This window comes from Hevea brasiliensis, chromosome 13 (genome assembly GCF_030052815.1).
Source record: "Hevea brasiliensis isolate MT/VB/25A 57/8 chromosome 13, ASM3005281v1, whole genome shotgun sequence".
Taxonomy (NCBI): Eukaryota; Viridiplantae; Streptophyta; class Magnoliopsida; order Malpighiales; family Euphorbiaceae; genus Hevea; species Hevea brasiliensis.
In genome coordinates, this window is record NC_079505.1 from 67,325,005 (window position 1) to 67,341,637 (window position 16,633).

The window sequence follows — 16,633 nt, forward strand, 5'->3', positions numbered from 1 at the left end:
TGAGGCACCGAAAGGAGAAGGCCTTGTGATAGATAATCAAGAAATTGGACTTAATTAACTTAGATCTAGAAATAGACTAAGGATTAAGAGGATTCACATATTAATTAAAGAACCTAATGGGTCTTAATTTACTCTAACTCCACGAAAGTAGGATTAGATTGATTAAGGCACTCTTTGTCCCACTCGAAAGGGTATTCAAAAGATTTAAGAATTAATCTCCTTAAAACCCGTAAGTTCCACAAGATTGGATAACCAATTTAAAATCCCAAAATAGCTTGAATATGAAATCCCGAACTCCGGAATCGCCTTTTTATCATTGTTAATTTCTAATTGAATTTAATTGCTTGTCATTTTAAATTTTGTCATATTTCAACTTGTTTATTTTAATTTCATGCAATTTTAGTTTAATCATTACATTGTCGAATAGATCATTAATTTTACACATTTAGAATTCATACTTCAATACCCATCAATTTATTGCTTTAATTTCATAAATAGTTTAAATTAGGCAACTTTTTATATCAAAAATTCAATCATTAACACAACTCCTCGTGGGAACGATATCTTTTCTATATTACTTGTACGACCCGTGCACTTGAGGTTGGGACACATCACATCCTTTCGTAATTGGTGGTTTGCTCTGCAAATATATGTTGCTAAATCAGATTACTGGGAACTCTGAATATCCAGCTTGCTATGCCGGTATATATGGAAAGCAAGAAATGCGATGGTTTTCCAAGCTGAATTGCCTAATCCTATCCTTACCATTTCAAAGGCTACGAATACTTTTGAGAAACTACATTTGACAGCACTTCTGCAACATTATTCTTTGCCAATTCCTCCGGGCCCTTCCACAATTAGGCATTTGTCTTAGTCTCCTCCAAACGTGGGTTGTTTTAAAATCAGCAGTGATGCTTCTTTTGATTATGGGTATGGCACAGCTGGTTTGGGAATCTAAATCTTTTGTCAACATTCTTATAAAGTGCCTTTTACTTGCTGAAAAATATAAATTGTTTGGTGTGATAAACAGTAAATTTGTTAATCTTAAATGTAAATCATTATATATAAAAAGAAAAAATAAATTAATTGCATTGAAAAGTAAACTATTTTTTTTTATAAGAATTGTAAAGTTGTATTGAAAACTAAATCAGTGTGATTGAAAAAGTAAATTAATTGTTTGAAAACTTCACTCTAATGAAATGTAAACTGAGAGATTGATTAAATTTGAATTAAAAATGTATATATTCATTGATTTTTTTTTTTTGGTTCAAGGTATTAAAATGCACCTTTGCAACAATAATTAATGAGTGAGAGAGAAATAAAGGACACTGAAATGGGGAGAGAGATAAATGGAGAAGAGAGAAAAATAAAGATAGGGAGAAAGAGAGATGGAGATAGAGAAGATATAGAAATGGGGAGGAACATAAATAAGAAGAGAAAGCCATAAATGACGCGAGAAAGAGAGAGGATGGACAGAAATGAGGAAAGATAAGGGGAGGGATAGGGGTAAGCACGCAATGTTTTTCAGTTTTTTGTTAAACGGTTCAGTTTCGATTTGAGATTTTGGAGAAGTTCGATGTTTGGTTCGGTTTGATTTTTAAACTGAAAAATCAAGAAAAAACCGAACCAATCGAAATGGGCCGTTTCTTTCTCTTTTATGTTATATGGAACCCATGTCCCTTAACTATTTTAAGCCCAACCCATTTTTGTTGCGTAAATCTAAAACCCATTTCCCAATTCCCGTTTGTTGTTTCCCAAATCTACTAAATTCCCAATTTCTTTTTGATTTCAACATTGAATGCCATCCATCATTCTTGTGCAGTTGTGCCCAAATCTAAAACCCATTTTCTTAAGTCCCGATTCCCAGTTGCCCACTTCCCCTCTCTTTCTTTATTTCTCTTTGCCGCATCACTTTGCGCTCTCTCTACGCACAACTTGCCTCGGTCTCAACAAGTTCTTTACTCACTGCGGCTCGGTCATGTGCCTGCCTCATGCTTTGTTGTGCCTGTTCTGCCATCAAATCTTCTTCTTGTTCTTCTTCCGTTCATCTAGCAGTGCATGCAACCCTTTGGTGTTGTTTTGTTGTGGCTTCGTTTCATCGTTTAGGTGATGCTTCGCATCGTTGTTATTACTCGTTGCGAAGGTGCTTGTGGTAGTTCTCTGATTTGGGGTTTTTCTTTATTTTTTTTTTCTTTAATTTTTATGTTTTCTTCATGTAATCTTGTTGAGGTGAACGAGAGTGAAGTAAAAGATAATAAAATGAATGAAGTTTGGACATAAAAGATTAAATTCTTCATGTTTGGCTTGAGAGAAACCGCAAGGAAAATATGAGAATTTTGGGAATTTCGAAATTGATTAACCGAACCGAAATATTGAGGTTTGGTTTGATTCAGTTTATTTAATACTTCAGCTCGGTTCGGTCTAGAAATATTAGTGGTTTGGTTCTTTATTTTTTCTATTCAATTTAATTTGAATTCGAACTGGTCAATTGCACATTCGAGAAAGGGGCCTGGGTATTTATAGAAGAAAAAATAATTTATTTTTTATTTAATTTGTTTAACTATCAAAATATAATTTCGTCTAAGTAGTTTGCTTAAGTACTGTGACATATCGTAATCAAGATCTCAAGCAATTTCTAATGTATTCGACAAGTTTGGATTTCAAAACTTGATTTCTTCATCTTTTTCCATTCTTTAAGCTTTCAAACCTCCTCAAATCATCTTCTAATGCATTATTGACTTTTAATTCACCACAGAAACCTATTAAAAATATCAAAATTGTAAAAAATAAATATCAAGTAACTAAAATTAATAAATATGCCAAAATAAAGCTAAAAGCATAAAAAATACTTAAATATGATAAAATGGATGCAAAACTACCCTAAAATGCCTATATAAAATAAGTGTAACAAAGCTATAAAATATCCATGGATTAATACATGATTGTTTGAGTTTTGATCTCAAAGTTGAGGTTATTAAAAAGACACATAAATACATAATACTTTCATCTACAAAATAATTTAAGCCCAGACGAAAAAGCAAGATTGTCTATTATAAAATAATAGCAATTGTCTATACAGACCAGAATGAAGTATAACTAAACACGTCGCTAATATGGATATATGAATAGAACTGCAGTATTTGCCAACAAGACCATAACGTAAGTCACCCCAAAACTCATATAGAAAACACCCATATCTATGAAACAATTACTTTCTTCATCGTCAATTGAACTTCTTGAGATTGATGGAGGAGATACCATCATAATAAAATTTAGTGGCATTGGCCATCCACAAAGAAAAGGGATATCTCGATAGCTGCTTTCATCAAATATTGCAAATTGTGCAAAATTATTGTAAGACACATTGAAAACTGCCAAAAAATTTAACTCAGTAAGTTGGGAAGGAATGTGACCTTGCAAGTTGTCGTATAAAATATCCAAGCTCTCAATTTGGCTTAAGTTGGAAAATGATGCTGGGATTTTTCTAATCAAATTGTTATGGGACAAATTTAGTACATGGATCTTATTGAGGTTTCCAATTTGGATAGGAAATTGGCCTGTCAAATTGTTGCGTGAAAGATTAATTCCTGATATGTAAAATAGCATTTCTCTTCTGTAAGAATAGGATCAACTCTTTGTTATAAACTCTAAAGCTTCACCCATAGTAAAAATATATTCTTGTGGTAAATATAAATTCCTTATAGATCTTAGACAAGGGAGAGTATGACCAGAAAGATTATTATGAGAAAAATCAATCAAAGTTAATTGAGTCAAATTGCATAATTGAATTGGGATTTCCACTTCTATGTTATCATGACCCAAGATCATATAGCTCATTTGAGAAAATCTTCCAATACATGATGGAATGCTTCCGGTCATGTTATTATGGCTAAGATCCAGCACAACCAATTCAGGACAATCACAAAAATGCATCTTTCAATGATCCTTGCAGCTGATTTTTAGATAAATAAACTTCTCTTAAATGCTTAGGTATAGTACCTAACAATATATTGTTGGATAAGTCTAAGCTTCGCAATAAGCTCATATTTCCAGATGAAGAGGGCATGCTACCACTAAAATGATTTTTAGACAAGTCCACATATGTCAATCTCGACAAATATGTTCCTATCTTCGATGGAATATTGCCATGGAAAAAATTATATGAGATATCAATGTGTGACAAATTCATATAATAATGAAGTGATAATTGAAGAGGTCCTGGGAGGGAATTGTTGTTTAAGACAAGGATTTCTAGTTTTGTGTTGTTTTCTAACAACCAATATGGAAACCTCCTCTCATTCTCAAGCTTGAGAGATCAACATATTGTAGGTTATATTGATAATAGAGGAATTTATGGAATGCTCCACTACATGCAAAACCATTGAAATAGATAGCCTCTAATTGAAACTTTGGGATCAAATTTTGATCATTTGGAATTATTCTTATTTTACTTTGTTCTTTTAGTAGAAACTTGGCTGAAAGTCAACCCAATCAATTTTGGAATTATTCTTATTTTATTTTTTTTTATATAATATCTTTTGTATGCAAACAATTGCTATTTTTGTGAAAATGTTTTATAAAAAAAATGTACATGAAATAAATGTAAATTTTTTAAGATTTAAATTGTGAAAGAATTAAATTATAAATTTATAAAATATCATTTATAATTTAAAATCATAAATTAGCAAATTAAATAAAGTGAATCTTGTAAATTTACTTTGATAATTACTTTCACAATTCAAATTCAAATGAGACCATTCGAAAACAAAATAATTATGATAGGATGGTCTCATTTATACTAAATTTTTCCTGAATTTTCATTTTAATAAAATTTCTGATTATAAAAAAAATCACATAAACACCTATAACTGCACAACACAACAAATAAATAAGCATTGATAATTATACACCAATAATTTTAATATTTTAATTAATATGTTATAATGAAAGTACATATCAGTTTATATAATATTATTAATATCATGGTGCAGTATTAAATATCTACTCATAGACATGATGCTATGGCATTATTTACTATTTTGAATATTAAAAATCAACAACGTGTTGTTTGGTTTTAACTCAAAAGTCATAACTTAAATCAAATTAGTTTATTGCAAGACTTCTCTTTAAATGCAGTGATAAATTTAGATCTCATCCTCTAATCATTTAAATTACATCCTATATAATGTGACTTGTAATTGTTTTAATCCATACAAAATCTGAAAATATCTAAATTCAAATAATTTATAAAATTTAGAATTTAATTAAAAGTCAAGTGAATGATTCATAAAATCAATCTGAAGTTGATCCAATCACTTTGAATTATGAACTAAAAATTAAATGAATAAAAAATTCTAAACAAATTGAAATTTTAAGTAGAAATCACCTGAACTTATAAATTGATTTAAATCAGACTCAAAATTACTTTATATAATAACTCAATGAATAATTTAAATTAGTTCATAAATAATTGACACGACTCCATTTACTAGATTTTTCACCTCTATTTTAGTATATTGTCTTATTTTTCATGAAAACGTGTTAGACTAATTCATATTATTTGTTTTGTTCTTTTAGCAGAAACCTTGACTAGAAGTCAACCCAATCAATTTTAGTATTATTAATTCTTACTTTATTTTTCTATATAATATCTTTTGTGCATAAAAAATTGCTATTTTTGTGAAAATATTTTTTTAAAAAAATGTACATGAAATGAATGTGAATTTTTTAAAATTAAAATTGTGAAAGAATTAAATTATAAATTTATAAAATATCATTAATCATTCAAAATCATAAATTAACAGACTAAATAAAGTGAATTTTGTAAAATCTTAAGAATATAGAATATATAAATAATTTTTTTTATTTATTAGTTTATTTTATTTAACTGTATTTAAATATAGAATATACACTTGCGATTGCATCAAACAGCCGCCGTGTTCATTCATTAGTTTGTTTTATTTAACTGTATTTAAATAATTTTTTTTAAAAAAATGTATTTTGAGTGGGGCCATTTTAAATTGTGGATTAATTTAAATTATCTATTGAGCCATCAAATGATAATAGTTGAGAAAGAGAATCTATATAGACGACCCTAATAAATTTTTAAAATAAAAAATTAATTAAATTGAATTGAGTTAAATATTAAGCCACTAAACAAAATCAAATCATAATAGTGGCCGCGAACGCATATGGTAGACAAACAAGAAAGGGATTGAAACTTGAGAAAAATTGCAAAGTAAGGCCCCATCTTTATTCAACAGTTAATTCGACTACCTAATCAATTAATGCCATCATTTTCTATTACTAGTCTATTGCAAATGACATTATTTTTCATAAGTTGTGAGACTTTTTTTTTTTTTTAAATAGAGGTGATAAATTTAATTAAATATTATCTAATAATTCATATAATTTGTTTGTTCTTTTTGCAGACACCTTGACTGGAAGTAGTTTACCCTTTTAATATTTGTATCCTTTACTTCTTGATCCCTTGCTTCACACATAGATGAAAAAGCAATATCTCAAACAAGCACAACGCCACCTTTAAATGTAAAAGGTGAACCTATTTTCTATTTTAAATATATAAAAAAAAATTAATGGCTCTCATGATCAACCGTGTTGTTTGGTTTTACTCATAAATCATAACTTCATTCTTAATTAATTAGGGCTATTATTTTCTACAAGTCTGCTGCTTCTTCCACAACTTATAAAAAATGACATTATTTTTCACAAGTTGCAAGATTTCTCTTTTAGATAGAGGTGATAAATTTGGATCTCATTTTCGAACTCATTAAATTTCATCCTACTTCAAGTGACTTGTAATTATTTCAATCCATAAAAAATTTAAAAATATTTCAAATTCGAATAATTCATAAAATTAAAGATTCAATTAAGGGTTAATTCAATAATTCATAAAACTTATCTGAAATCAATCCAATTAACTTGAATTATGATGTTAAAATTAAATAAATAAAAATAATTAAAAAATTAAAATATTAGTTAGAAATGTTTACAAATTAATCAAAATTTAACTTCAAATTCATTTCATATAGCAACTCAATGAATAACTTAATAAATTAATCCGCAGCTTGAATTAACACGACTCTATTTAATGAAGTGAAACTTAAATTAACACAATCCAAATTCATTTTATTGTCTAATTTTCCATGAAAATGTGCAATTGTGTTAGACTAATTTATATTATTTGTTTTATTCTTTTAGCCTAAACCTTAACTAGAAGTCAACCCAACCAATTTTGAAATTATTCTTAATTCATTTTTCTATACGTAATATCTTTTGTATGTAAATAAAATAATTTCATATAGGAATTAGTTCTTAAAAAAAATGAATGGATATAAAAATGGAATTAGTGGGAGATGTTTTGATTGTTTAAGTTATAAGGCATATATATGCAAAATAATATTATGAAGAAATTATCATCATCATATGCCCATTAATTTGTTGATGTTAAATGAATTATCATTGGTCAATTTTCAAGTATGTTGAATTTATTTTTCAATCGTAATACATGATCATCCATGGGTTATATGATTGTTTATATTTTTAATTTTTTTTACCTGCCTTCATTATATGTATATATAATTATGACTTTTGGAATTAATAATTTTCTAATATAGTTATTTTTAATAAATTTATAATTTATGGTTGTTATTTATGTGAATATATATTTTTTAAAAAATATATATGAAATAATTGTGAATTTTTTAAAATTAAAAATTGTGAGAGAATTAAATTATAAATTTATAAAAATATCATTTAGAATTCAAAATCATAAATTACAAGTTAAATAAAGTGAATTTTGTAAAATTAAGAATTTTATTATATAAAACTCTATTTGAATATATATATATATATATATATATATATATATATATATAGTTTCATTTTAATTTTTTTTATCCATATTATTATTTTTTTAATTGAAACTTTGCGTTCATTGCTTCAAGTAGTTGTCGTGCTGTATGGTTTGGTTTGTTTGACTATTAATTTTGTGCCTTTCTTTCATTATCCATCCTTTATAGCTTTTAAGGGAGACCTCAACTTTAAGATAGTGATATAATGAATTATTAAAATAAAATTTAGTGTAGTGTGTATAAGAGTGTAAACTAAAAATAAATAAATAAATAAAATATAAATATTTAGATAGTTCATCCTTTTAATATAAAGCTACATTTACAGGTATTTCTTTTTTTATTATCATCAAAATAATAATCACTTACAGACACAAAACTATTTATCCTTTAATCTAATTACAACAAGAGAACTCTAAAAAAACTTTTTATCTTATAATCTAATATACTTATTACTTTAACGACCTTATAAATCATAAAGGTTGTCTTCAATTAAAATGAATAATAGTATTTACTCTTGCCTTTCTCTATCTTAAGTCAAAATCTCTCTCTGCAATAGACGAAAACCAAAAAAAAAAACTTTCTACAATACTTTTATTCATAGTGTTAATCTACTCAATGCTGTTATAGCAATTACGTAAATCCAAGACACACACACAATTACATAATCATACAGTACGAGAAAAAGAAAAAGAAAAACATAGGATTTACATAGTTCTAATGTAAAGTCTATGTCTAGGAATAAAAAAAAACAAGATACAATCACTCAGAACTCTTAAATTCCAATCTCAGTGTGTTTTTAAAATATCACAGAACTCTACTGTAAATGGGATAATATTACAATACTTATACTGGTCCATATCATAGGGGCATTGCCTTCGCACTCTTAATGAGATCAATGGTGAGTTTCGGGCCTAGGCTTATCAGTTCGTGCCCTCTATTACCACTATTGATTTTTTTTAAGAGAGAAGTTGAAATTAAGTTAACTTAATTTGAATTAGCTAAAATAACTTAAATTCAAAATCCATTCAATTCCACTTATTTTTCACCTATACTTTTAACTTATTGTCTTATTTTCTACAAAAACGTGTTAGACTAATGCATATTATCTTTTAACAAAAATCTTGACTGGAAGTCAACCCAATCAATTTTAGAAGTATGCTTACTTCATTCTTCTACGCATAATATTTATTGTGTATAAATAAAATAATTTTATATAGGAATTATTAGCTCTTAAAAAAAATGAATGGTATAGGTTATTCACAAATTTCATAATTTTATAACAAAGGACTAAAGTATATATTATGAAAAATTTTGATTTTTTTTTACTAACACTTGAATTTATAATGAAAAATCAATAATTTGGTGCTATTTTAAATATTAGGTAGTTGATAAAACGATATATTTAATCAAAATAATTCACGAAGTCAACAAATCTTTCCTTAATCATAAATCAACATAGTATTATCATAACTAAAAGAAATTGATTATTTTTGAGATAGAAGTAAAAGAAAAGAAAAGAAAATAAAAAGAATAAATAAAATTATAAATGGAAAATTTTATTTGCTTTATTGTTTTATGAAATAATAATTTTATGTTGTATAAAAAAAGATAAAATAAACTTATTTTTCTTTAAAAAAAAAGTTTTAAGAGTAGTACGAGTGTTATCATTTTAGGGTCAGGCAGAGTTTATAGACTATTAAAAATATCGCTCACCTATAAGAAATTTTAATAGCAATCAATAAAATTTGAACTCGAGGTAGAGTACATTAAAGGTTAAATTCTTAATCGCTCAACCCATCCTTCACAAACAAGATAAACTTTTGTTTTTACCTATAAGGCAGTATAAGTTTTCATACAAATTAGTGAGTAATTGACAAAGTAATTTTTAAAAAAGAAAAAAAAAATCATTTTTCAGTTTTACAAATAAATCATAATCCAAATATCACTAAGACAAAAAAAAAAAAAAACATTTTACCAATTTTTCTAATTTTTGTAAAAATGTTATCAAAAATTAAAACTTTAATCTCATATATTAATTAAATAATAGATATTAGACATTAGATTAGTAACACAACAATCATTAAATAAATGGTATATTTTACAGTTATTTTATTTAAAATAAAATAAAATTACTATAAGGTGATTTAATAAAATTTTATAATTTATTTATAAAATAAATTTTTTATAAAATAATCAATTATAAAAAATTTATTAACACAGCCATTCAGATAACCATCTTCAACATATCCCCCCAGGGACTCAATCCGGGTCCTTTCATTAACACAGCAAGGCCTATGGTCCTTTGACATTTCTATAGCTGTTCCACGTCGTGACAATACAGCCCGGCAGTCACCAGCATTTGCCACAAGCAAAGACCTGTCCAAGATAAAGGCAGATAATCAGGAAAATATGGTAATACTTTGCAGGCTTTACTATTGTTTCACTTTCCCAAACTCATCAAGCTATACAATCACCAATAACTTCCATATTATCACCTTTTGTTTCTCCCATGTATTTTCTTCATTTGTGCACCTACAGCTCATCTTGTAACAAACCACACCTTCAGACAGCCATTATTACCTCTTAACTTTCAGGACTGTTATTTAGGTTGGGATGGACCAGAAAGTCCCATTCGAAATAGCAAAAAAGGTATGGAATGAGCTGCAAATTCCTAAAACAACCAAGGAAATGTGATGGCTAATCAACAGTAAAGGATGGAATGTACTTACCTCCCAAATATCATTGCAGTGATTGCAGTTGTGCCAGAAGAGAGGGAAGACTCAAGGGAGCAAGTCTCCGCAAAAGCTGTATCAGTCTCAATGAATGACCTTGCGACCACTTTCTCAAGTTCTAATGCGAAATCTGCATCCTCAACAATAACTCTTGGCAAATGATCCCGGACAAAATGTGCTGCACTCTTTCCCCCATGCCCATCAAATACCTGTTGTTTCAAAGCAATAAATATTACAAATTGTAAAACTAAAAATGAAAAATCCTTATTATTATTCCCTGTATGTGCATATTATGTTTTCTGAATATTTTATGCAATGTAATTACAGCAAGTCTATTCTGGTTAAGTACTGTTTGGGTCACAAGCTTCAAGTAATTGCATACTATTTTTCCTTTGAATTTTATGGGTTGGGGAAAGCCCAGATCACAATTGCTTATGCTAAGGGGTAGGTATCCAAACACTGGCTACAAGCAACAACTTCAAGTAAAGCCATGTTCCTACGAAGTTAATCTGTCTTGAAAGTTCATTAATTAGAAAGGTGCAAGACCAATATTCCTAAAACGTTGCCGCCCTAGAATTAATTGGTGGAGAAATTAGGAATCTTGCCATTAATTTAGAAGTAATCCACTTGTGAAAATGAAATTCTTGTGCAATACATAAATTTTTATTAGCTATCATAAAGCACAGAAATAAGATTATAGGCAGAAGACTTACACCATAGAAAGAAACAGATTCCTCCCTAAGTAAATTGTAACCAAATTTCTTTGCCAAGTCACTAATGCAAATGTGTGTATCCTCCATATAAAGCCGACCACCAATGTCAGACCATTCTCCTGACCGAAGGACAGGAATAAAATTTGTTGCAAGATTCTGTTTCCTCTCCAGAGTCACTCGATCCTCACAGATGCTTTCTAGCTGAATGGCCACAAAGGTCTGAAATTAATTAAGACAAAGGACATAAATAACTCAGAAAGTAATCTAAAGTCACAGATAGACTAGAACTTCCCATATACAAGAATCACATATGTAAATATTGATTTAATAACAAGCATTTCCCACGAGTAAGAATCAATGCTAAAAGTGTGTATTTGGCCATCATATTAGGAAGGCACATGCTTTTCTAAAGCCACAGTGAGGAGATAATTTATAAAGACTAAAGAATCAAGTAAGACAATATGCATAGCATGGCACCAGTTCCCCCGGGCTCACATAATGAAAAAGCAAGTGCTTTATGATTATAACAATAAAGACCTTCACATCTAAGAGAACTGGATACTAGAAAATTCTCCATTACCTAATCCACATTTTGCCTTAACCCTACATGTATCATATTTAAAGTCATATTAATTAGGATCCTAAGATAGGAGAGTTATATCAGGCAAACACACTATGTGAAACCTCAACTAATTTTCACAATATATTTGAGAGTTATTACCAAGATAATGTTTCAGAAATAAGTTTTGTCTGGCAACCAATTTCCACCCAAATATTCTATCCTTGTTCATTTGGCTTTCTTTGGTGAAATTCATAGTCTCCAAGCCAAACATAACTCAAAATCCAGGAAGCAACAAATAAGATATTTGAAAGGAATGATTAGAAAACGGATCATGTCAATAACTATACTATTATTACAGTAATGGAAAAATTGAGACTACCACTACTGGAAGATGGAATTCCACTTTCTTAAGAACACCATTTTTTATTTTCCTTTAGTGATGTAAAAGAATAGCAACAATGATTTTTCAACATTCCTGAATTCCAAAAGGAATTGAAGTATACAGGTGTCAGTGTCACTGTCACCGAAGTAAGCACGTTTGATTTAATTGGCTATAGGTTCATCATTACATTTCTGATAATCAAAAGCATATAAAATATAGGATCAATGATTAAGAATCAACAGGATGCCTATGGATACAAAGTTTCAAAAGATGTGATAAAGACAAAAAGAAGGTAACACCAGGAAACCTTATCAAGGTTACTGTGATAGCATTCCTGTCGTTTAATTAGTACCAAAAGTCTACACGCTAATTTGTTGACCATACAAAGCAGGCAAAAAGACTTTTCAGCAGTTTCTGAACTTTCCAACCAGCAATACAACATATTTCTAAAGAATTCAATAGCAGAAGGTGGAGAAAAAAAAAGTTTTTAGTTTAAAGAAGGCCAAAATAAACAGACCAATCTTAGGAGTTTTTCTGAACAAAAAAAATAAATTCCATGACCAAAAAAGAACTAGAAAAGTAGTAGAACTGAACACCAGTGATGGAATTAAAATTGGAATGCATGTCGTTACTATAGAAAGCAATAACTAAAGAAAGAAATTACTAAAGAAAGCATTACTAATCATAAACAAAGAAATACTGAAATGAAAGACAATTCATAGTTGATTGAGACAAAAATCTCGAATTCCTGGGAGAGAGCAATAATTGTATTTACATATGGCCAATATGCTCGCCATAGCCCTACGGATAAACCAGAAAAAAAAATTCACAATTGCACAAGCAACTAAAGTCAAAACCTTCCACAGCAACATCAACAGAAATAGAGAAAGCAAAGAAATCAGAAATCAACAATAGAAATCATCAATGACTTCAAAAACAAGCATAAATGTTCTCTAATCAAACTGGTCATCAAAAGAAGTTGACATCACCAAACAAAATTAAGAAAAAAAAAACTTGGGACATAATGAGAACAGAGAAAGAAGCAAAATTCATACAGGAAAAGAGCTACAGACACTGATCCCATCACTGGAACTAATCAAGGAAGAGTCTTTGTCCCAATTATCCATCTGGGCATGCAAGACCTCACAATGCAAAGGCCAAGACTGCTTCTTGTTGATGTTGGTATTGCCGAGGCTTTCCACTTCTTGGTTAACCTGCTCAGCATCCTCAACACACATGATTATGATGTTGATAAATAATACGAAAGAAAAGGCAAAGGCTTTTAGACTCTTTAACAGCAACTCCTTATTGTTTATGGGAATCCAAAGTGAGGAAACAAGGGGAAAATAGAGGGGGGGAGAGAGAGAATCAGAGAAAAATAGTGACTTGGAGAGAAGATTCTGGGAATATAATGGGGTAGATGGTGTATAGAAGGTGTAGTACAAGAAGAAGAGCCGCTAAATTCCAGATTTTTCTAAAGAAAGCGTGGCTGAAAATCAGTTGGTCGTGTATTATTTATGTTCTGTTATTTCTTTGATTTTTCTTTTTGTTATTATTTTCCTTTGCAAATGTTGCTGGAATATGTCTCCTTTCTTATGTCTAGTCTTCTTTTTCTTTTCTTTTTTTTTTTTAAGGAATTATATATATATATTAAAGAATTTTAAGGTCTTGTTATGTCTTGTTACATTTGCATATTATTATTATTATTAAAAAAAACCTTCAAATTAATTTAAAAATATGCTCTGATCTCCAATATTTCATGATTAAATTTGAATTTCATTTATATAAGTGTAATTAAATTTGAAATTTTATAAATTAATTGTGTAGCCAATTTAAAGTTTTTAAAAGATAAATTATAATAAAAAAATTCATAATTTTATAATAAAGGACTAAAGTATATATTATGAAAAATTTTGATTTTTTTTTACTAACACTTGAATTTATAATGAAAAATCAATAATTTGGTGCTATTTTAAATATTGGGTAGTTGATAAAACAATATATTTAATCAAAATAATTCATGAAGTCAACAAATCTTTCCTTAATCATAAATCAACATAGTATTATCATAACTAAAAGAAATTGATTATTTTTGAGATAGAAGTAAAAGAAAAGAAAATAAAATAAAAAGAAAAAGAATAAATAAAATTATAAATGGAAAATTTTATTTACTTTATTGCTTTATGAAATAATAATTTTAACATTACTAAAAATTATTATATGTTAATGAAGAAATTTTATTTTTTAAATTAATAAAATTTTTATAATTAACTACTTTAAAAGAAAATATTATTTTATAAAAATTTAATAAAATGATTTATATATTTATATTAAATCAAATTATTTTTTACACATTTAACCATGGAAGTCACCTAAACAAATTTATGGTCCACAACTGCAACCATGTTGACTTTGTAAAGATGGCTTTTAATCTACACCGTTGGATCAACGTTTAAATATATTTGTAATTTGGAAAACGTTTATCAAATGATTTGATTGTTTATTTATGGTGTAGTGCGTATGTGGTCCAATTGCATAAATTAATTATTGAAAATCCATTTGAGTTCAACAATTTACAATTTTTTTTTAAAGGCAGATATTTTAATTTTGTCTTTATTTGCTTTAATTAATTTCCTAATGACTATTAATATATGCATAATATTTTTCACTTTCTTATTTTTTTAATTCTTATATTTTCTAATTTTTAGTAAATTAAAAGAATAACAAAGTTACTTTATTTATGTGCTGATCAATTATGTCATAATTTAAATATTTTAATTAAATCGTTGAAACCCGAAAAAAATATTTAATTATTTTTATGATTATGCAAAAAAATATACTATCATGTGAATTAAATTTTTTTTCTTAATATTGAGAGTAAAAAAGAAAATTACATAGTGAGACTCAATTTCTGATGATGATATTTTTTTTCTTGTAAAATTAAAATTAATTCATGTAGCGGGGTAAAGATCGAAGACTAAAGTATTATTGCATTTATGTAGTGATGACTTGAATCTAATATCTATTAGATAAATAATATGTTTTTAATTATTGGACATGAGTAATATATATCAATTTTTTTAATGATGCAAACATGCACTCAATAAAATTTATTTAATATACATAATTTGTATAGCGAATTATGATTTGTAATTTATTAAATATAATTTATACCTATTAATATATTTCCCAAACAAATGGTATGCATTTTAATGAGTGTACATTTACATTCAATATCAGAAATATATTACCACTCTTGAATAGGTAAATAAAATGAGAAATAAGAGATTCATTGAACCAATTACAATTTCATATACCTTCCAAAAAAGAACCCTCCAGAAATTGATATTGTTCATATTCTCATAAGTGTGAAAAGACCATCAATTCTTAAAGCAATTTCAAGATAGTTAATGATTGCAACCATTTAAATAAGTTGTTTGGTCATATAATTTCCCAAATAGCAACCAATCAATTGAATTTTTTTTTTTTTTTGTTATGATAAAGTTGCATCATAGAGTTGGGTTTTGCTAATTAAGTAATAATTACCCAACAAACAATTTGAAAGTGAAATTTTGGGCAATTGATTGGCCAATGTGAACTAATGGGCATTTGATTTAAATGGGAAGATGATGTAAGACAATGACTTTAGATTTCTCTTTTGCTTTCTATAAAAGTTAGTGAGTGAGTCACCTATTTCTCTCTCTCTCTCTCTCTCTCAATAAAAATATCTTTGCTTCATATTTAACAGTCCAACTTTGCTTTGAGGGCCTCTCCAATTAATGCCAAAATGGTCGCTAACTCAATGCAAGGGGACAAGAGGTACTTTTCTTGTAATCAATCATTTACAAACGTAGAATGCATTTCTATAACTCATTTGAAAATAAATTTAAAAATAATTTAAAATATAAAATTCAATTAAATTTCATACAATCAATATTTAGTATGATTTCATAATTTAAATTCATTTATCCTTTTCTTGTATTTACTATAAAATTAACCAAAAAAAATCAACTTATATATATATATATATGTGTGTGTATGTAAGCGCATGTGCCTAGTTAACATCATAAATAATGTCACAAGTGCGTAATAATAAAGAATGGTAGGAGTAAGAGAGGGGAAGAGAAAGGTAACATAGAATGCGAGGCGGAGAGAGAGAAACGTAAGATAGAAAGAGGGGAGAAAAGAGAGGAAGTGAAGGTGTGCAGGAATACATGGACATTTTAATCCAAAAAAATGTTTTCTAGAATTCCATCAAATTCCTATTTGATGGAGCCAATTCCATCAAATTGAATTTCTAGAGTTGAAATCTTTTTTCCCCCCAAATCAAACATAATAAACATGGAATTCAATTAAATTCCACAATTTTG

General features: G+C 28.0%; 2 protein-coding genes across 9 annotated transcripts in view; both read right to left on the reverse strand.

The window, feature by feature from the left end:
* Positions 1-13,798, reverse strand: part of LOC131168887 (probable protein phosphatase 2C 27) — a 68,109-nt gene extending 54,311 nt beyond the window's left edge. For 2 of the 7 annotated variants that reach the window (XM_058132101.1, XM_058132102.1), the window contains exon 1: positions 10,604-10,741. Coding sequence is in view for 4 of the 7 variants with exons in the window: in XM_058132097.1 (XP_057988080.1) it covers positions 10,037-10,250; positions 10,604-10,815; positions 11,320-11,538; positions 13,319-13,501 (828 nt within the window). In the remaining 3 variants the exon portion in view is untranslated. Of the gene's footprint in view, positions 1-10,022; positions 10,251-10,369; positions 10,471-10,603; positions 10,816-11,319; positions 11,539-13,318 lie in introns of those variants that run through there. The other 5 variants (XM_058132103.1, XR_009142555.1, XM_058132100.1 and 2 more) reach the window with 5 other exon arrangements.
* Positions 1-16,633, reverse strand: part of LOC110653050 (cuscuta receptor 1) — an 82,143-nt gene that overhangs the window by 27,403 nt on the left and 38,107 nt on the right. The window lies entirely within an intron of this gene.